Source organism: Dermacentor silvarum, chromosome 11 (genome assembly GCF_013339745.2).
Source record: "Dermacentor silvarum isolate Dsil-2018 chromosome 11, BIME_Dsil_1.4, whole genome shotgun sequence".
Classification (NCBI taxonomy): Eukaryota; Metazoa; Arthropoda; class Arachnida; order Ixodida; family Ixodidae; genus Dermacentor; species Dermacentor silvarum.
Window position 1 is genome coordinate 110,234,210 of NC_051164.1, and position 20,734 is coordinate 110,254,943.

At 46.3% G+C, this 20,734-nt stretch overlaps 1 protein-coding gene and 1 long non-coding RNA gene across 4 annotated transcripts in view; one reads left to right on the forward strand and one right to left on the reverse strand.

Moving 5' to 3' along the window:
* The window catches only part of LOC119432879 (uncharacterized), a 118,627-nt gene that overhangs the window by 92,957 nt on the left and 4,936 nt on the right, over positions 1-20,734 (forward strand). Inside the window, exons 2-4 of one of the 2 annotated variants that reach the window (XR_005188193.2) lie at positions 557-686; positions 15,905-15,978; positions 17,746-17,863. Coding sequence is in view for 1 of the 2 variants with exons in the window: in XM_049658625.1 (XP_049514582.1) it covers positions 15,905-15,978; positions 17,746-17,841 (170 nt within the window). In the remaining variant the exon portion in view is untranslated. The remainder of the gene's footprint in view (positions 1-556; positions 687-15,904; positions 15,979-17,745; positions 17,864-20,734) is intronic. The other variant, XM_049658625.1, reaches the window with a different exon arrangement.
* The window catches only part of LOC119432878 (uncharacterized), a 47,037-nt gene that overhangs the window by 23,266 nt on the left and 3,037 nt on the right, over positions 1-20,734 (reverse strand). The gene's annotated exons all lie outside the window — the stretch shown is intronic.

The following is a 20,734-nucleotide window of genomic DNA, read 5'->3' on the forward strand; positions in this document are numbered from 1 at the left end:
ATACATTGCTTTGTCTCTGTATAAATTTATTCGCGTTTATACAAAATCAGTAGACTGTCTATAGGGAAAATTAGTAGTGTCTATTTTTGTTTAATCGCAGTCCATAGATTATCTATAAAGAAATGTCGATACAAGGTATATTTTCATGTGTATTCATGTGTCTATAGGCATTTTCTGTGAACATTTCATATACTAATTGATAGTATATAGAATTGATAAGTATAAGGTCATAAATTCATAGACGTTTGCTAGCCTACGATGATTAGTCTGAAGAAAGTCTATAGACTTTATAAACAATTGTGTACAAATTTTATAAGGACGCTAGTCAATTATCATTCTTGACGTAACAGTAATTAAGCGGCTTTCGTTTTGAAGGATGGACACAAATCAATCAGCATTGTCGACAAACTGCTTACCGCAGGCAGCAGATCTGCGCGTATGATGTGACTTTTTAGCTAGTCAATAATGCTTGGGTACAGCGTCATTCGGGGCACGTGATTTGCTGAACGCCGTGTGGACGATCTTCCATGGTTCTACATCTGTCCCGTCTTCGCAGAGACGAGAACCTTCCGGCGAGCCGCGCCTGCTACACGACGTCCAAGCATAAAGCCAAGCTCCGGACCAGGTTCGGAACGGACATCAGAAAGCGGGTGTGAACCTCCGAAAGCGACCTGGCTGCGAAGCAGGTAAGTCGGCACTTGCTACACGCATTCGCCTTTGAAAAAAAAAAATGCTGCAGACTTGGGTGGCTTTGTAGAACAAACAGCAACCCATTTACCAGCCAAGCCTTTTCTTTCAAGCAGTTGCTATAAAAAATTCAGTTGCCTGTTATAAAATCACAAAATTTAGAACCTTGCCCCTATATGACAGATCATTTCTAATCTTAACAGCATATAACGTTTTCGGGAACTTGGTAGAGAAAGCTTACAAATGCAGTCTACAAGTATGGCTTTCTGGGCTAGTTGGTTAGATACATCAGAGGTGGTCATACCTCTAGAAGACACAGATAAGAACCACACTTTGTCCACACACTTTGAATTTCGTTTACACGCTATTTAAAACAATCCTCCAACTATAGAAAATATAAGCAAGATGCCGTTTTTAGTTGATTAAGAACACGGGTTAAATGAACTACGAACCTCGTATAACGCAATATTGAGAAAAAAACATGGTTTAATATTTGCTTACAACGCTTCTAATCAAGCATTTGACGTTAAAGTTTCGTTATACATTGCACTGAACATGACCCCCTTTTCAAACAAACATAAAGTTGGTGTCAAATAGAGTTCTCTCGGATCATTGAGTAAATTAGCTGCTAACGCAAAGTATGGCACTTTCAAAAACAGGGGCAGTATTTATTCCAAAGGCCTTCAGGAACATATCTCTCATAGCATTCCACCCATTTTCGCCAAATGTTCTGGGTAACATTTTTTTTTTCTGCCAGAAAAACGGGCTCCATGCTGTGCGTTCGTGAAACATTCCTAATGTTCCGGAGTTTTTGCCTATGTAATTTTTACAAAATCCTCAATCACAACTTTACGTGCACATCACCCATTGCCTGGCCCTTAGTTTCACCGAAGCAAGATGCCTCGTTAAGTACACCGAGGACACCAGAACGTCGTATAACACTTCACACTTAAGAAGTAGCTTGGATTCGGGGGCTCCTATCTAAATGCATGGGAAAGGAGAAATCGTGATTCTTATTCAGGAGATGGATTTTTTTAATAATTTCAAATTTACAAGAAACGAAACTGATAAGTTAAGAAGTCTGTAACCCAGCAATGAAAGCAAGTATCACAAATTTGTAAACTGCATCTAATAGAACTTGGTGCTTTTATTGTTTTGAGACTTACCAATATCTGGTACATATCCGTAAACCAATTTACGGTCCATAAGCCCAAAGGCTATTTAGAGTCTAATATCGGCCTAGAGGTTATTTCAGAAAAGCATTTCCGCATTTTACATGCATTTGAATAAGTGGAATCGGATTTGGTGCCGAGCCGAAGCTTCCTCTTAAGGTGGCATTTCTACTAAACATAAAGTTTGTGAAACGCAAAGTTTGCTCGTGACGTTTGGAAACGTTGCGGATTACGGCAGCCTAACACTTGTGAACGCTTGCTTAAAATTGTTTTTTGCAAAATATGTATTCCATCCACACGTATTTAACGTAGCGCACAAATATTTCATAGTGGCCCCATTTGTGTTAACTGTGCTCTTGATCGCATATGTATTTCAGACATTGCAGAGGGCTAAATTTTACGCCGCACGCAAAGCACTCTTTCAACGCTCCATTTGAATGCGAAATTTCTTAGAAATGCCGACATTAACCAACATATTTCGAACATTGCGTACGCATTAGCCATAACTTGCGTCTGATTTTCACGAAATATTAACGAGGTACCTTGCCTAATTCACCGGTGAAACCAACTACAAACCTGGCTTGAGGCATGAACGTACGGAGGGAACGTACAGTGTTTAGTAATTATGTGCAAAGGTTCTATTTAAACATGGTTCACCACAACTTACTCTTAACATTACCATTATTTTCACCATTTTTGAAGGTGGCGTATTGCGCCGCTGTTTAGGACTTTGGCAAATACAGCGAATGAAGGCTGTGTGACATTCGTCAATGTTCGAATAAGTACCTTTCTACAAAGGCTGTTTTAGTATTCAGAGATGAAACAGTTATTGTTCTTCACACGCGGCATGCTTCCAACTCCAACGAAACAAGAACATCGCGTCTAGTGTAGTTAATCAAGGAGACCAAAGAACGACAACTGCCGTGTATAAAGTGTAAAGATCGGGAGAAAATAATTATTCAGTAATTATTTTCAAAGCCCACAATTAGCCTAAGCACTTCAAGCTGTCGGTACACGCCACCCATAGAGTGACCACCCTTTCATTTAAATATGAAATTTCTATCTTTTATGGATCTCCAGCTGAAGAGGACTGGATGCGTTAGTTATAAAGAACCCAAAATGAGTGTTAGACAATTTGAGTTTTACTCCTAAATAACACAGATATATAGCGTTTTAGAGCGCTACCAGTCGCATTAACAACTTTGCTGTAATAGTGTCTTACACCGTTATCATCACTCAGATCAGCCAGCAGATAAAGAGAGAGAGAGAGAAAATTATAAATGAAAGGCAGGGAGGTTGACCAGGACTCAGCCCGGTTTGCTACCTTGCAGTGGGGGAAAAAAGGGGGAGGGAAAGATTAAGAGAAGAAGAGAAAATACGATGTGGGGATATGGCCAGCATGATAAGTTTTCTGCTCTTTATCACAGATGGTCACTAAGTCCGGTAATTTCGAAAATCATAGCAGCGCTTTTATGGCTTTTTGTAGCTGCGATATGCGAGGTCATGGTCCCAAGATCTCGTTCAAGGGGAATGGTTTTCTGTCGAACTGATTTAGTGCTGTGCACAGGTCATGTCTTTCCTTTTCTAGAGATGGGCAGTAGCATAGGAGGCGTTCTATATTATCCTCGACACCGCAGACATTCCACTCGTTGATATCTGTCATTGCATTCAAACATGCATATGCATTGGTGAATGCAATGGCCCAGCGTAATGGCGCAGCATTGCTTCCTCACTCCGCGGAAGTCTAGGTAATGCCGATAGAATGCAACGGATGCTGGGTACACTCAGGTGTGTGCCACTTTTCCAATGCCATACGGTGCGACAGCTTCCTTTAGAGGCTGCGTGAGTCTTCGATATAGGTATAGAAACTAGATTTCTTCCTTCGTGTGCTTTCCTGGCAGCTTCGTCGGCGAGGTCGTTACCAGACATACCGCAATGACCCGGCAGCCACTGAAACACGATGTCGTGTACTTTCGCGATCAAATGCGTTGCTCCTATCTGCGACACGAGTTGTTCACAGGACATGCGACGAAGATCTGACAAAAGAAATTGTAGGGCCGTTTTTCAGCCGCATAATATTACTCACTGATTAGCCGTTTGGTTGTTAGAATATAATAAATGCGCCTCGGAGGGCAACAGGCTTCGAACAGGTTGATGTCACGTGAGAAATCTTGTATCTGGTGCCTATTGATAGTGATGGGATAACCACTGCTGGTCTGACTGGAAGAGCCATCCGTATACATGTCGACTCCGTTAAAGTAGAAAGTATGCAAATAATCCAGAGTTGCTTGCTTCTTAACGATTGAACCGTGACGATCAAATTGACCAATCGTGTGCGCCTCGATGGAACGGACCGCCTCCGTTCCATTTTGGAACGCGTACAAGATCGCGCCCCTGGTTCCCGTAAACACCACAAGGCTGACGGTGAACGTGACGGTGAACGGAGGGTGTGAAGGTAACACCACCTAAATAGCACAATGATCGGAGTGCGTAGCTACGCACTCCGATCATGACGTGATGCTACCTGGCCCCAATGCCATAGAATCTAATGGGGATGCTCCCGCGTAAGCAACAGTAATTTTGACGTCAGCGCTTTCGTCACGCCAGACTTGGCGAAGGAAATTTCGAGCCAGGTAGCATGACGTCATAGATCGGAGTGCGTAGGCCTGTGCTATCTAGGTGGTGTTGGTGAAGGCCGAGGGTGAGTGCTGACTACGTTGGAAAATGACGCCTGTGGTCGTCATGCTGGCAAACAAGCTTACAAGTTTACAGTAAGGAACGGTGTTCCCTCCGTCGTTCCTTCGTAAATCTAACGAGTTGCTGTTACAGTTCCACCGATCCTTAACGGAACGGTGGCGTTCCTCCTTCCTCCCAAAAAGAACTAGTTCAAGGAACGCCGTTCCGTACAACACTGATTTTGACCCAAAAGGTTTGGTCCTGCACCCCTTTAAAATTGTACGGTATCAAACTCGATCTGTACGGTATCAAACCAAATACCTGCCAAATGCGATGGCATAACGAGGAGAGACGCGAAGCAGTTAGTAGCGGCGTCAGATGGTGTAGTTGTTATTTCAAACATGTATTAGGCAAAATGAAACGACAGGTCTTGCACCAGCGCCTGCATCTCTCGCGAACACGATATCCAAATCGTGTTCGTCATTCCTCCAGATATGTTCTGATGATGTCACGCCAGCACCGCTCGGTTGCAACGGAATGCTGCACATGTGCTCATTCCCGCAACATGTGTGATTGCTTATGTTCACACAACGTATCACTGACTTTGACGGTCATCTATTTTGGTTTCTACGCAATTTATTATTGCGATAGCAATTATATGGACAGTTCAAGCGGATTTCTACCATCGGCGTCGCCGTGAGGTTTTGTATAAAGTCCAAGGACGATAAAATCGTCGCCGCGCGCCGTATGTGCAAGTGAAAACGCGCGGGGGACGCGCGCCTTCACGGAGAACGCACACATAGCGGAGAGCAACGCGACTTCCTTCGCGCGAAAGGCCGTGGGAGTATGGTAGGGGGGGGGGACGACGCTGTGCTGCGGCACCAAATGCGTATCTTGCAAGGGGAACTGGCCACTCAATCTCCCACGAGAAAGCAGGAAAGCGGGAAGGCAGCACGGGGAGGGAGTGGGGGGGCACCCTTCTACTCTGCAAACAACTGCGCTTGCACTTTGCACCGGTGCCGGTTGTCGCGCGCACCGTATCTTAAAAGGGATCACCACACGGCTCTGACCTTTGTATGCGCTGTGCATTCGCCACTCAATTTCCGTTGAGGCGATAGACCGCACGAACCTTCACTCGCTGCGGCGGCTGCGCTTGCTGCCGGCGTTTTGATAGTGGTTGTCTGCGGTCCGTGATCTATTCATGCTTGCTTGTGCGCGCTGACACCACGCTTGTTAATTCAGTTAGTAAGCGATTGTGTCCAAGTTTATGCATCCGATAAAACTACTATCCCTACTCCGAATAGCTCTCTACTAATTTACTATCGCAATTGATGCTTCGCCTTTCGGGCGAAACTGCGATTTTATTTTGTTTGCAACTACACTATGAGAAATAAACTGTCTCTTTATTGAAATCTAGAACCAGTAAAGGAAGTTAAAGGAAACTGGCAAGTGGTTATAATACCCTAAAACTACAAATATAGTTTCACACTCGTCATGTTAACATGACGAGTGCGAAACGCTATTTGTAGGTCCAGAAATTCCGATGAACTGGTTCGTGTGGAGCACCCGATATTTCCCTGCAATTGGCCTTCAGGGCAGCGTGGAAAGTAGGATAACGCGGCTGTGAGGACGTCACGATGGTTGGTTGGTTACACCAACCAACATTGCGGCGTGTACAGCAGGCATGGGATCGTCCGCTGCACCTGACCCGCTTGACTTGGCGGTCTGGTTGCTCAATGTCTCCAAGAACATACCGTGTACACTCGTCTGCGGTACACAACTTCTGCACACAACTTCATTCAAAAAAATAATACAAGACATTCGAAACAACATTGGAAACCACGGAGGGGGTGATCGTCACCCGCTCCGTGGCTATGGCATGGAGCTAGACTTGTTTCGAGGCAGCGTAGCCGTGTACGCCGAAGCGGTGCACGGGTACTCGTCATAGTTCACTTGAATATTCGGTGGTTGCTGTGTACGCGTGATGCAAGCATGCCACAAAGTACATACATAAAAAATTGGAGGACGCTTAAGCTTCGCCTTTAAGAGTAGAACGCGATAGCGTTATCGGGACCCGTTCGCATCGCATCGTTCGCATACGGCAAGTAGGCTTCATCCACTGCAGTACTGAACGTGGGAAAGCCAGCGTACAAATACCAAGTGTACACCGATCCCCTTAAAGTCGGCTTCACTTCTAAACTGAAATGTATTGCTGGAGAGACGTTTTTCAAGGAGCAATATATGTGGTCTTATATTAAAAGGTGAAGGCCCTAGCACCTTTTTTTATTATTTTATTAATTATTTGCTATTGCCCCGACGCGCGCAGGTCTGGTAGAAATGCTGGAAAAGGGGTTGTGTTTGAGTTTTCTCGTAGCAGAATGAGGTTTTCTCGTACATTCAAATTTCAATCCGACGCCGAATGGTAAAGTACGTCGTACTTTACCATTTTCCTGACGGATTTCACTGTCAGAAATTCAATTTTTGTTCACCAAAACCTTGCACCACGTGGAGGGCCCGCGCGGTAGGGGTTGGGGATGATTTTCTTCGCCACCCGAACCCCGCAGGGGCGTCTGCGTCAGCAGGCGTTTGGTGAGTTGCGACACCACCTACCCGAACACATGGGGGTTGGACCCTCCCGCGTGTAGCCGTGCGCGGCTTAGCCGTGTCTGGGGAAAGGGGGATCCTGGAGGTTTAGCCGATGCCGGGTGTTCGGACCTTTAAGGCCCCCCGGCGGAGGCGTCACACCTCTTCGGCCTCTGCTTCACATAGACGGCACCCCTGAGCTGACCCACCCAGGGGAAATCGGCAGTTGCCTTTTCCTGTCCTCCTCTTAAATCTTCGTCTTTCTCTCTCACTTTCAATTTATCCTGTCCTCTGTTCACTTCCTTTACTTCCAATTTCCCAGGCAGCTAGGGTTAACCTTGTGTGGGTAGCCAACCTTGGATATTCCATATTTGCTTATAGTGGTGACGTACGGCTGGCGTCTGCAGGTCTTGTGTTTACAGGCCCTGCAGTGTCCTCTTGTTGGGCTCCATGGTGGGTGGCTGGCGTTGCTGCCGAAAAATCCATATATACTTATGGCAAGCTTATTCCGTCCACTCCCTGATCGCCGTCTGAAACGAGGGCGCACTGATGAAGTCTTCCAGTGTTTTGGTCGCCAAAGAGAAACTTTTCCCCGATTCCACGTAATTCACTAAGAAAAAAACAGACAAATCAGTACGAACAATGTCACCTTTCCTTGTGTCAAAGACTTTGACTGATACTTTTGGACAAGACTATAAAGCATCCAGGATGGCAAGCGGGGATCTCCTCTTGGAACTCCGTGATGTGAAACAACACGAGAAACTGCCTAATCTAGTGTCATTTGGAGATGCCCAAGAACCCCGCACCGTTGTATCAGATGATGATCTGTTGCAGCTGAGTGAGGCTGAACTCCTGGAGGGTTTCAGTGAGCAGAATGTAATGAATGTCGAACGGGTTAAGATTAGGCGCGACGGCAAGGAAATCCAGACCAAGCAGCTGATACTTACTTTCAACTCAAGTGTTCTGCCCGAGTCCATCGAGGTCGGGTACATCAAGCTTCGTGTTAGGGCATATGTGCCAAATCCTCTTCGCTGTTTCAAATGCCAGCGGTTCGGCCATAGTTCGCAAAACTGCCGAGGCCGCCAAACTTGTGCGAAATGCAGTGCTCATGAACACCCCTCTGAGTCTTGTGAAAGTTCTCTACATTGTGTTAGCTGTGATGGGGAACCACGCCGCATACTCACGGTCGTGCCCATCCTGAAAAAAGGAAAAATAAATAGTGACAATTAAGGTAAAGGAAAACATAACTTTCAAGGAGGCACGCAGGCGGGTATCATACCTGCCGAAAACCAGCTTTGCCGAAGTGGAGCGTCAGGAGGCAGCGCCACAACGGCCCCCGGCGGTGATGCCATACGCCCCCTGCTGCTCCACCATCGACCTCCGCGCTGGTAGCCTCCAAGGTCTCGTCCCTCGAGACGAGGCCTTCACGTCAAACTAACCGCTCGAAAGAGCGCGTGTCCGGCGCCTCGCAAGATGCGCTGGACATAACAACCGGCCTTAGGCGCCACCAGAGCCTAAGGAACGGCGAGAATCTCTCGACCGCTCCAGAAAAGAAAGATCTCGTGTCACGGCATCTGCAAAGGGCCCCGCGAGCTAATCTTCATTTATTAAACACACAGCACAAACACATTTGTCATTATGGATACAGAAATACTACACTGGAATGTCAGAGGACTTCTTCACAACCTCGACGACACTACAGAACTCCTACACAAACACAATCCAAAGTTGCTGTGTGTTCAAGAGACACATCTGAAACCCACAAACACAAACTTTCTCCGCCAGTGTGGTATCTTCCGGAAAGACCGTGATGAAGCTAACGCCTCGGGTGGCGTAGCAATAGTAGCAGATAAGTCTGTAGCTTGTCAACATGTCGCACTTCAAACACCCCTCCTAGAGGCAGTGTCAGTTTGGGCAATTCTTTTTAATAAATTGGTCATTATATGTTCCATATACATACCCCCAAACTATCATCTCGGAAAAACCGATTTTTATAACCTCACTGATCAGCTTCCGGACCCCTACATAATCGTAGGTGATTTTAGTGCCCACAACACGATTTGATGAGACTCGCAATGTCACGCAAGAGGTCGACTCATTGAAAACTTCCTTTTAAGCTCCGGTGCGTGCCTCTTCAATAAAAAGTAACCAACCTATTATAATCTTCATCATAATTCTTATTCATCAGTAGACCTGTCGATTGGCTCTGCTTCTATTTTCCCTCACTTGGAATGGTATGTAACCAAAAATCCCTATGGAAGTGACCACTTTCCTGTAATGTTAAATTTAATGCAGGAACACGATTGCCCACCACATGCTCCTAGGTGGAAACTCATTTTAAGGAATCGACTTACTTGTCACAACATTTTATTACCGATCTTAATATTGACGACGCAGTAGCGTATTTTACCGCTTTTATCATCAACGGAGCAAACAAGTTCATTCCACAATCAAGCGGTAGCTCATCCAAAAGACGAGTGCAAGGAGGCGCGGAAAAAAACAAAATAAAGCGTGGGGCATACTCCGTCGATCCCCAACCACAGAACATTTGATCAAATTTAAGCACACTAATTCACAAGGAAGGCGAACGCGACGACAAGCTAAGAGGGCAAGCTGGGAGAGGTTTCCTATCCGGTATTAATTCATTCACACAGGAGGCAAAAGTATGGAAGTGGCTGAGGAGGCTTAATTAAGGGACAACAAATTCATCCATTGCCCCTGGTGGATAAAGAAGGAAACAAGTTGGAAGACCAGGCCGACGCTCTAGGTGAACACTTCGAGCGCGTGTCTAGCTCCACCCACTGTTCGGAGAGCTTCCTGAAATATAAAGCAATAGAAGAACGTAAGCCTCTGAACCGGAAATGTAGCCCAAACGAACCTTATAACCGTCCTTTTGGCATTGCCGAACTTAAAGCCGCCTTGTCAGCTTGTCAGAGCTCTGCTCCGGATCCGAATAGAATCATGTACGATATGATTAAGCACTTGCACTCCGACACGCAAATCACACTACTCGCACTTTTCAATACCATCTGGGCGGCTGGGTATCTTCCACCTAAATGGAAAGAAGCTATTGTCATCCCAGTTTTGAAGCACGGTAATGATACTTCATTGCTGACCAGCTACCGTCCTAAAGTGCTTACGAGCTGCCTTTGTAAGCTTTTTGAAAAAAAAATGATCAATCGCCGTCTTGTACATTTCCTAAAGTCGAACAGAATGCTTGACCCATTTCTATGTGGCTTTAGAGAAGACCGATCTACAACTGACCACCTCGTGCACTTCGAAGCAAACACCCGTGATGCATTTGTACACAAGCAGTATTCCTTGTCTATATTTCTTGATATCACAAAGGCGTACGATTCGACATGGCGGTACGGTATATTACGAGACCTTTCGCACATGGGCATTCGAGGGAATATGCTTAGCACTATAGAAAGCTACCTGTCTAACCGTACTTTTCTAGTCAGAATTGGTAACGTATTGTCCCGCCCATTTACACAAGAAACTGGTGTACCTCAAGGTGGGGTGCTCAGTTGCACACTGTTCATTGTTAAGATTTTCTTGGCGCTCTTTGGCCATCCCTGGCCCTTGCGCCAAAAAATTCTATCATCATCATCCGCCACACGCATCGCGCGCCGCTTGCCGACGCCGAATTTTCTGCGACACGGGGCCCTTAACGCTATCGCGTTAAAGAAAAAGAACGTGGACAGCTTGCACTAGTGGCGCAAGCAAGGCTGCAGCAAACAGCGGAGTTGGTGATCAACCTAGCTTTTTTTCCAGTTTTCCCAGGAAATTCCAAGTGCTGCTATACACGGTCATCCGAATCAGCTCCCCGCGGACGCGCAGATTCTCGTAATTGGCCGCGCTACCCGCTTCAAGATGAGCGGCTTCTTCTTCGGTCATCCCATGTCAAGGCTACATGTACTCGCCACAGAATCAACGAGACTTGTGCCGCCGCACTTTATTTACGCAACTGATAGCGAATTATTTTAGGCCTTTTTAGAGCCCCGTTGCATTTACCATTAGTAACTAGCTGTCCACTCCTTTCGTAATACATTGAGGGCCCATCACCATGTGCCATATCTCGCCCTTGCGCCAATAAAAAACCACATATTATTATTCGATTTCTAAAGTTTCATATTTGTTGTCGAGCACCAGCCTGCATTCGTCTGTTCTTACCCTACCCTACCCAACACTTCTATATCCTGCATTATGCTGAGTTTGGCAGAATGTATTTGATTTCTTGTTTATTCATTAGCTCTTTTCCAGGTCCTTTTCCTGTAGAAGGTATTTATTATTCATAGTCTATTCGTTTCCGCGAATTCTACCAACATCTCTCATCTACTGCTCCTCGGAAGAATGCCGTAGTTGTCTACAGCTTGTTGCCCAGCCTGCTTTCCCCCCACTATTGCATTGATGTCGCCCATGAATACAGTATACTGTGTTTATAACTTTCTCATTGTTAATTCAACACATTCATAAAACTGTTCCATTCGTTCGAGCATAGGCATGTACTACATCTAATCTACATGTCCTATTTATCTTTATTACGCGACAACTCCTACCTTTTAATTAATGCTGTAGAATTCATCTATGTTGCCCGTCATCGCCTTATGAAATAGAAATCCAACCCCGCGTTCTCTCTTATCTGGAAGAACTGTGTAGCAGAGGGCGTGGCCGTAATTCTGCACTGCATAACCAGTTCTAACCGCACTAAGGCCAATAATTCCTCAAGAATTATCAGGCAGCAGGACTAGCTGCTGTGCTAATCTAACCTAACTCGAGAGGGTTCGTCTGTTAAACGTTGCCGGGTTCAGTTTCCAGAGATTATTAGAACCTTCTGCCGCGTCGCAGGCCTGACCACCACATTGGTCAGGTGCTCCGTAGCCGCTGGGGACTCAAGGCCACAGGTTAATTGCAAGCCGCGGAAGCCGAAGGCGCCGGTATGGGCACAGGCGGTACAAGTGGTCAGCTTTCCCGCAGTGGGAGGACAGAGGCCGGTGATCGGGTGTGTGCGAAACATCCGACTTCCGTGTGGGCGTGAGTCTGTCGTCGACGTAGTGAACCGATAAGTCTTCCGGGGACAGTTCCCTGATCCTGTGGCTGGCACTGGATTCTTAGTGCGGATCCTTGGAGGGCGGGTACCTAGCATTTCCACCTGTTTGTCACGAGCTTTCAGAAGTAGGCTTGTGGGTTTAATGAACCGTAGAGCAGCTGGCTCCCGAGCAGGGATGACCCGCACGGTGTTCTTTGTACTTTTGGGTTTGATCCACTACCGACAGGTGGTTGTATGCTGTGTACCTGGACATACAGGCATGAAAGGCAATGTAGCTGCTGATAAAAGTGCCACGTCAGCAATTTTTGAATATATAGACAGAAACATAGCTATCCTCCCACAGACCTAAAGCCTTTCTTGCGCCATGAGTTGCGGAAATATTGGCAAAGGCAGTAAGATACTGAAGTCTCATGTAGCTTATTTATGATCAAACCACGAATAGGGATGTGGATGTCAGAGAAAACAAGACACAGGGAAGTGCTTCTTTGCAGACTTAGAATAGGATATACCTATGGAAGACACTCTTACCTCTTTACCGGCAGTGATCCTCCGACATTCTTACAGTCCTCCATGATCGTCCAGAGTCCTCAAATAGAAGCCCAACATAAAGCGCACCAGCATTATTGCTGATCTATGAGCCGCTTTTTTTATTTTAAAACAGTCTGAAAGTTTTTAGACGATTTAAAACACCCATGTAAATCATCTGACCAGGTAATCTGCGGCCCAGCTATAAGTGCAAAATGTTTTACAGCACCTGCCTCTCAGCCCTTGACTTTGAGGACACAGGTTAATTTCCAAATTCTGCGGTATTACGTGCCATAACCGCGATATGATTATCAGGCAGGTCGTAGTAAGGTACTCCTCCGGAATAATTTGGGCCGACTGAGCTTATTGAAGGTCCACCTAAATTTAGGCACACGAGCGTTTTTACATTTCGCCCCCATCAAAGTACGGCCGCCGTGCACGCCCGGTATCGAACCTCGAGCATAGTAGCGTTGTAGGCCGGCATCCAGCACACTTCTCTTGAAAGCGGGAACGCTCGGTATAAATAGTGCTTCGGCCATCTCTGTGCTGGTAGTTCTAAACAACTTGCTTTGAGCATTTACCAGATATGCTCGTGTAAGTGCTGCACTATTCTTTCGCAATCGTAAAGAGCTCCTGCTATTAAACGGGGGTGTGCAATTACGGCCAAAATTTTCTGGCGGTCTCTTTATTTGTTTGTCCAAAAAGAACGATCGCTGTTGCTTTCACAATGTATATATTTGTTCACGCAAGCATGCCAAGTTGATGGTGGCTGTCTATAGCTCTCAATGCAGTTCCTGTCACCGTTACTAAGATACTATCCATCGGTGCCCTACATGGCGTGAGATATGACTCGGACATCAAAGCTTTTCACAGCGATGTCCGAAAGTGACAGGTGTTCAGACAGGCCTGGGCAATCACGATGTTCCAAAGCGAACGCGCGACTTATCGCAAGACTTGTACTATCGTCCACTGCTAGTTGTGCTACTTGCACGGCGGACACACACACCATAGACGAAAATATGACAAATCAGATGTCCGAAATCCCGCCAGATGGAGTATAACGTTCAAGACAGGAAAGCCAAAAAGCTGGTGTTGGTGGACGGGAGGCGATCGACGAACGAGGGAAAGCATCACGAGAACACGGGCAGACAAAAAATGCAGTGTGGCTGCAGGATGAAATAGAAGATGAGAAATATACCGCGGGAAACAAACATGATTCAAATATTAGTTCAAGCAAAGATTAAAGGTGAAGGTGAACGTTGGTCATACCATCTTGGTATCTACCCCCCCCCCCCCTCCCCTCTGTCAGAAGTCGGGGGGGGGGGGGGGGGGCTAAGTATGCCATTTGCCCACCCACTTTTGAAAGCGGGCACTTTCGGCAGCATGCTGGAAAATTAAACAAAACCAGAGCTGCAGCTAACTTTTCTTTCGTAATAGAATGGCCGTGTCAGTAATGCTTTTCTTTGCTACGTATATCCTGCTTGGGCAACACTCGTGTTGCGGGGAAGGCCAGGCGCTGGGCAGTTCCCGCCCTAACAAATGTCAGCTTGCACTACTATCATCATGCCCAGTGTCCCCTATATCCGTATTTGAAAACACAATCAGCGTGTATTTAACCTGCAGGCGAGGGGGAGGTCAGGAGAACGACTGGTGTGGTTTACGGCATGAAATTGTTAGATTTTCAAATGGTTTAACTATTTAATCTCTGTCGTCCAGAGACAGCTTACATAGCGTTGCAGTCTCAGAATCTTATCACCATCAAAAAGTCTAATCAAACCTCTTCCAAGTATAACTGTCCAGTTTCACTGTCTAATCAAGACTCATTGTAGATATTTTCGTGAAAGTGACCTAGGTCGAACATAATAAACGTAACGCGTAATAAAGCACATTCCAATACGCCATGAGTCCACTGGCTGCTCGCTGTGGAGGACCGCGTCGTATAGGCACCAAAATTAAATTCGAACTGCGCACCACGGTGGAAATGCGAAGGCGGAGCGTTGTGGCCCCGCCACACTACGGCGTAGCCTTCGCAGTGCAAGGTCGTGCCGTGTCGCATTGCCAATAGCTCCGCTTCTGCTGAACGCATTGAAGTACTTTTTGCGTATCCCCTGCTCCGCTGCTCGGGCAACGGATTGTCTAGGATTAATTAAGCGAGGATTATTTGTAGGAGCAAGAACACCAGATGTTTATATTTTGAAAAAATGAGGGCCACTTTTTCGTGGCGTATATCGAAAATTTGCACTGTGTAGGTTGCTTATGTGCTCCGAAATCAACTACTGAATCGTCTCTTTCTCTCAATTTTTATGCGTTATACACGGCATTTATTTGTTTCTTCCAGTATCCTCAGTGAACTATGCGGGGCATGGTGTTTTGAAGTACGAAGAAATGTTCTGAGTGACGGGCGATAAATGTTTTTTTAGTGTAGGATCATTACAGCATTTCTTGAGAGGTATTAGAGCGTTCCAGGGAGTCATACTGCCGCTAATCGAAATGTTTCCCCGACTCCTAAAGCAACAGCAACAAGACACGGTTGAAATTCCGTGAAAATAGACATAATTTTAAGCGCATTCACTTTCCTGCTTTTAATGCAAGTGTTCCAGACAATTGCTAAACCCTCGTTCTTCCATGTGTTTTTGTGCATCACACGAGATTCGTGGTTTGGTTCTCCGGTGTCCTCTCTGAGTTAAGCAAGGCATTTTGTTTATATCTGGGGATAATTATGGGTCATCTGTAGCAATGTTCCAAATGGCTGGTTTAAATGCGCGTTTTCTAAAAGAATACGTATGCAAGGGGTCCATTGTCCATACAGATTTTTGACCAAGGTTCGCAGTTGAAAAACGCATTCTATAAATCGCCGTAGCAGTATTTGCAGGAAACGGGCCAGGATGCCTATATTTATTAATTTAAGCATAATTTCTTACTGAAGTTATGCCGCGTGACAACCCAAACAAATGAAAAAAAAAAGCAAAGCAGGCGACAAAGCTGTCTGGGAATGTCTTCATTTCGAACTGTTTCTCGATAATTTCATGGGGATAAATGTATCCTTTGTATGCCACTATCCTTTTTCTATTAATATAAGCCAATATAAATATGTTTGCTGTGTCGTAACATAATGCGTAACATATAGTGTATGTGCCCATAAGCCTTCACTCACATGAATTGTTGTGAACCCAACACCCGGAGTGACATTTAATTTCAACCCGTGCAGGAGTTCGGTTCTCGAGCTGTTTTCCATGTGAGTCCCGGAGCCACCAGACGTCCTCGTATTGCCAGCTGAAGCAGGTGAGTGCAGCCGTGTTCTTCACGTTTCACGGGCGTCTTGACTGTCAGCAGTAGTCCTATTTGTTGTGATTCATAATGAATGAATACCTTTGCGCCAGCGACATACAACTCTTTCAGAGTGAAAGAATAACAGCGCGAAAAGACAAGGACGACAGCACGCATGTGTGTTGTCTTTTCGCGCTGTTATTCTTTCACTCCGAAGGAGTTGTATGTCGCTGGCGCAAAGGTATTCATTCATTATGAATTTCAACGCGCTAGCAAATGCGCGGGCAGCCCCGATCGGCGTGAAAAAGAAAGGAAACAAAAGAAGTACGGGCACCTGCCCACGCAGGTACCCGTGGAGACGCGAGAAGAGACTTTGCGGAAAAAACCGCAAAGTCTCATCTTGTCCCCCACTACGCCCGAGTGGCGGCCCTCGTCTTTCGAACCCCATGGGCGCTGCGGCGTGCAAATCCCTGCCGGCTCCCAGGATTCGATCGTGGGCTTCGAACCCCATGGGCGCTGCGGCTCTTCGCGTTGCCGGCTCCCAGGATTCGAACGTGGGCCCTTTCGAGTGCGAGCTCGACACTCTACCCACTCGGCTACCGTAGCGGCACGGTTATCGCCTTACGAAAGGCCACCAGCAGCGTGAGGCTGCTTATCGCCCGGGTGAGGGGGACAAGTGCGTGCTACGACGACGCATGCGCACGTTCGTTTATCGTAGATGGCTGTTCGCCGACGCTCGCAGGCAGAGAAGCGGCGGTTTGCGCATGTGCCAACATAAATCTAAGCACAAGAAATAGCCAACGAAAAGAAATTTCGCATGGGCTGCAATATGTCCCAATTGTACGGTAGCGTACATGGAGCGAACGCAACCAGTGAAAATGCGTCTGGGTCGTGCGATCATTTGTTCCCTGGCTTGGCTCCAAAGCCTGCTTACGGGGATGCCGTGGACACTGGTGCCTGGTGAAAGAACCAGCGTCCGCGCATTGTTGCCAGCTAGACTTAACGGTGCTAGAATCGGCGGAACATAAGCGACACAGTAAGGAAGGGACCTGAAGGCACTGCTAGAGGACCGAGGTAATCTGGCTCCGTAGTGCGCAACATGGATGCGCGTTTGACTAGTTGTGGTTTGTCAGTACAAACCTCGCCTACCCCCATTTCATCGACTGCAATAGCGTGTTAGGCTGAACAAGGGAATTACGTTGTGAGAGGTTCGTTGCACTCGTATGCCTGCAGGACTACTTGTCTGTGTTCTAGCTGCGGCCTCTTCGACGCAAGGACCTGTAGGTCGAATGGGATGCCAATGGTAGCGTTGGTTTCGTGTCGTTCTGCTTGCTAGAATTGATGTCATTGCGTTAACAATGGTGTTTAATTGCCGGGCATCTTGGTCCGTGCTGCGTTGCCCCGATTTTCCCACATTGGAGGCATTAGTCGTGAATTAGTTAGCTCCGCTCCTTGAGTAAGGCTGCAGATTCCGACAATGGACGCCAGGTGCGCACCCACATGTGACTGAGGCGAGGGTGGCGTACTGAAGCGGTACAAATTTCCCGGGCATTACATCTGAACTGCACCGCGCATGAAATTTTGAGTTGCATGGAACACGGCTTACAGTTCCAGGAGAGATATGCAGTGTGACAGCAAAGTTGCTGTACAAAAGGGCATTATGGGGCAAACAGGGATGGAGATAACGCGGTGGAAACAGACAGTGAAGGGAGTGATGTGTGTAATTGTGAGGCATCGTTGTATAACTGCCACTATAGACCAACTTTTCAACTACGCTTGCAGGGCAAAGCTTCACACGGACCAAAGAGCAGACTAGGACACAGGCAGCGCAGTACTCCATTGGCCAGCGTCGGCTCATCGACATCATGCTATACCTAGGCATGGGGTTTCTCGTCAGAATGTGAGTGAATGACCACCGTAGATAGATAGATAATACGGAGAGGTCGACCTAAGCTAGTGTGCGCTCGTCTGCTATGGAGGATGATGATGCGAAGAGTGCTGAGTGCTTATGTACTTGAGACGGCTGCCCTATTAGAGCCGCTCATCTAACTTCGTGTCTTGCAGAAACTTAAACAGCCCTTAAGTTGCAAGCATTGTTCGGCCCATGTGGGCCGAGGATAGCGTCCTCCGACAGTAGTTGCCTGCCAATGCTGGATAGGGAACCTTTCAACGTTCGCAACCGTAGATATTGATTTCAGGTCCAATTGAAATCGCCGCCTATGAAATGTGGCCGTTGTGGCGTCAAGCCAATGGTAGAAACGTGGGATTTCTTCGTAATTCCAGGTATTTGAAGCTGAGTCGATATTGTTGTCAATGGACGTGAGTTCACCAGTGATTCGTCTGTAATTCAACGCAGTTCAGAAAAGTGGTTTTCAAAGCTATTCGTAGGGCTGTCTTGACTGTGCGTATGAGTCTTTCCCAGAAACCACCCCACCATGGCGAACGTTTCGCTGTAAACTTCCATTTATTTCTATGCTCTCTGAACTACTGCAGCATAAGTTCGTGTCGAACTGACTGCCAGAGTCCTTTGAATTCTTTTGATGCTCTTTTGTACGTGAGACCGTTGTCGGGTGAATTCTCGCTCTGCCGGAAGAACATTTAGATGCTTCTCGTTGTTCGTGATTTCTGAAGTGTTCCGCCCACGCTGATCAAGTTGCCTTCATCTTTGTAATCAAATTTCATTAAGGTAGTATTAGACACATAACCTTCGCCAAACGCAATTTCTTGTATCTTAGAGATCCAAAATTTTTCTGCTCTGTGTTTTAATCATTAACACTGGTCCTGTTATCCTTGCGTTTTGAACGAAGCGGACTATCCAAGCAGTGATGTTCATGCCCTTGGTAAGATTGTTAATACGGGAGAGGTATTTTCGGTTGTCACTTGCAATATCCTTGTTTCTTCTCCAGCTTTCTCAGTTCAATTGGCCAAAACAAGTGTTGCCTAATCAGCCACTCAGGGACATTCCACCAAAGTGTGCTGTCTGATGGACAATATCGCCGTTGACCTGGTGAACTCAGGGCTTGTATTTCTTTCTCTCTGTTCGATACTAAAGGCTTCCATTTATCAGTGTCTGAGTTTATCTATCCAAGAACGACTGTTGAGTCAGACCAGAAGTGCGTTTCGCAGTCTGCCGATTTGTCTCTCTGCACAGCCCTGCTGCCGTCAGAGCTCCCAACAGTTCTAATTGCGGAAGCGTTAACATTTTCAGTGGTGACACTATTGTCGTAACTACTGAATTCATTGTCTCTGTTCGTGCATAAACTGCATATGCCAATGTACTGGTATCTGAAAAAGCATGGAAGGTTGGTTTGCACGAAGGTTACGCAGTAGCGATTCTACGTGGAAGACGTAGATCGTTTCACCATCTTTCCGAAGAGTCACATATTTCAATTGGAAGATGGTCGTCCCTATGCAGCGTTTTCTTCTACAACTTTTGGAAGATTAATTTGGCTTTCACTATGAACGGAGAAAGAAAGCCATATGGGTCATAAATCTTAGCTGCTTTAAATAATACATCCCTTTTTGTCGTTCCCAGGGATGCCACGAGTTGCATAATTTCGGAAATATGAAACCCGTACATGTCAGAACTCCAAGTATGTTCTTGGTTTTAGGAGTGGTTAATGTCTCCTTCTTTTTCTTCACTGACATGCTGCATGCTTGTAGAATTCGTTGTCCATTTAGGCAGATGCATTCCCGCTGCATTATTGCAGACCAAGAAAGTCGTCGGCTGGTTATCTCTTGATCTTCTCCTTTTGTATTCTCAAAATCAAGGAACGTGCTTGATGCGGCTGCGAATGGTACACCTTTCATCCTCCAAATAACTTATATTGGCAATTCTTTTCCTAGTGTCAGAGGACTTTCGTACCAAAATTACCGAAATGAATTTGCAAAAAGGCCTTCCCAATGTCAGCTGTAACTGCAATGTTGTAGGTTCGGAACTTTAAGAGAAGCTCGATGACCGATGGATTCAAATCAGGTCCTGCTGCTGTTGCTGATAACTGCCCTGTGTGTTAAACAGGTCCGAGACCTTCGTTACTGGGCACAGTCATTTCCTTAAATTCTGGAATAAGTATGTCTGACGTTGTAGTATCTTTTTCAGGCAGTATTCCCATGTGTTCCACATTCCAAAACGCTTCGAGATGTTTTGAAATGTCTTCATCAAGGCTGCTTGTTCGCACAACGACGTTTATCACGTTGGTTGTGTTAGTTTCTGTGACACTTTCGAAACTTTCTACAGGACCCTGCAAAGTCCAACCAAACAGTGTTTCTATGACAGTCAGTCCGTTACTGAGTGTTCTGATTGTTCCAGTAGTAATCATATCCAATAAGAACGTCTATACTGTCGTTGAAGACTGGTGTCTTTTTCATGAAGGCGTTGAGTCAGGGAGGTAGAACGATGTGCCGTTACAGATATTGGGAACTCCTAGGTAGATCCCAAAAAGAGCACCAGTTTCGGAAGCTTTCTAGTAGTTCGAAAGTCGCTGTTCTGGTTCAATAGCGCTAATTCGTCGGGTCTGAACATTAGTTGACGTAGCTGCGTCAATCGTCGTGAGCGCAGCTTCTTTGGAAGTCCCTTTCGGTCAGGTCTCAATAGTGGTCTTGGGGATGTTGGTGGCATGCAATTGCTTTAGAAAAAGCACAGTCAAGGTTGGTATGAGTGTCTGGCAACCAGGCGAAGATAGATTCCCACGTGTAGCCAAGGCAATGCTTGTGCCTCAAGACTCTCCAGCGTGCACATACAAGCTGACCCCATGTTACATGCTGTAGCCCA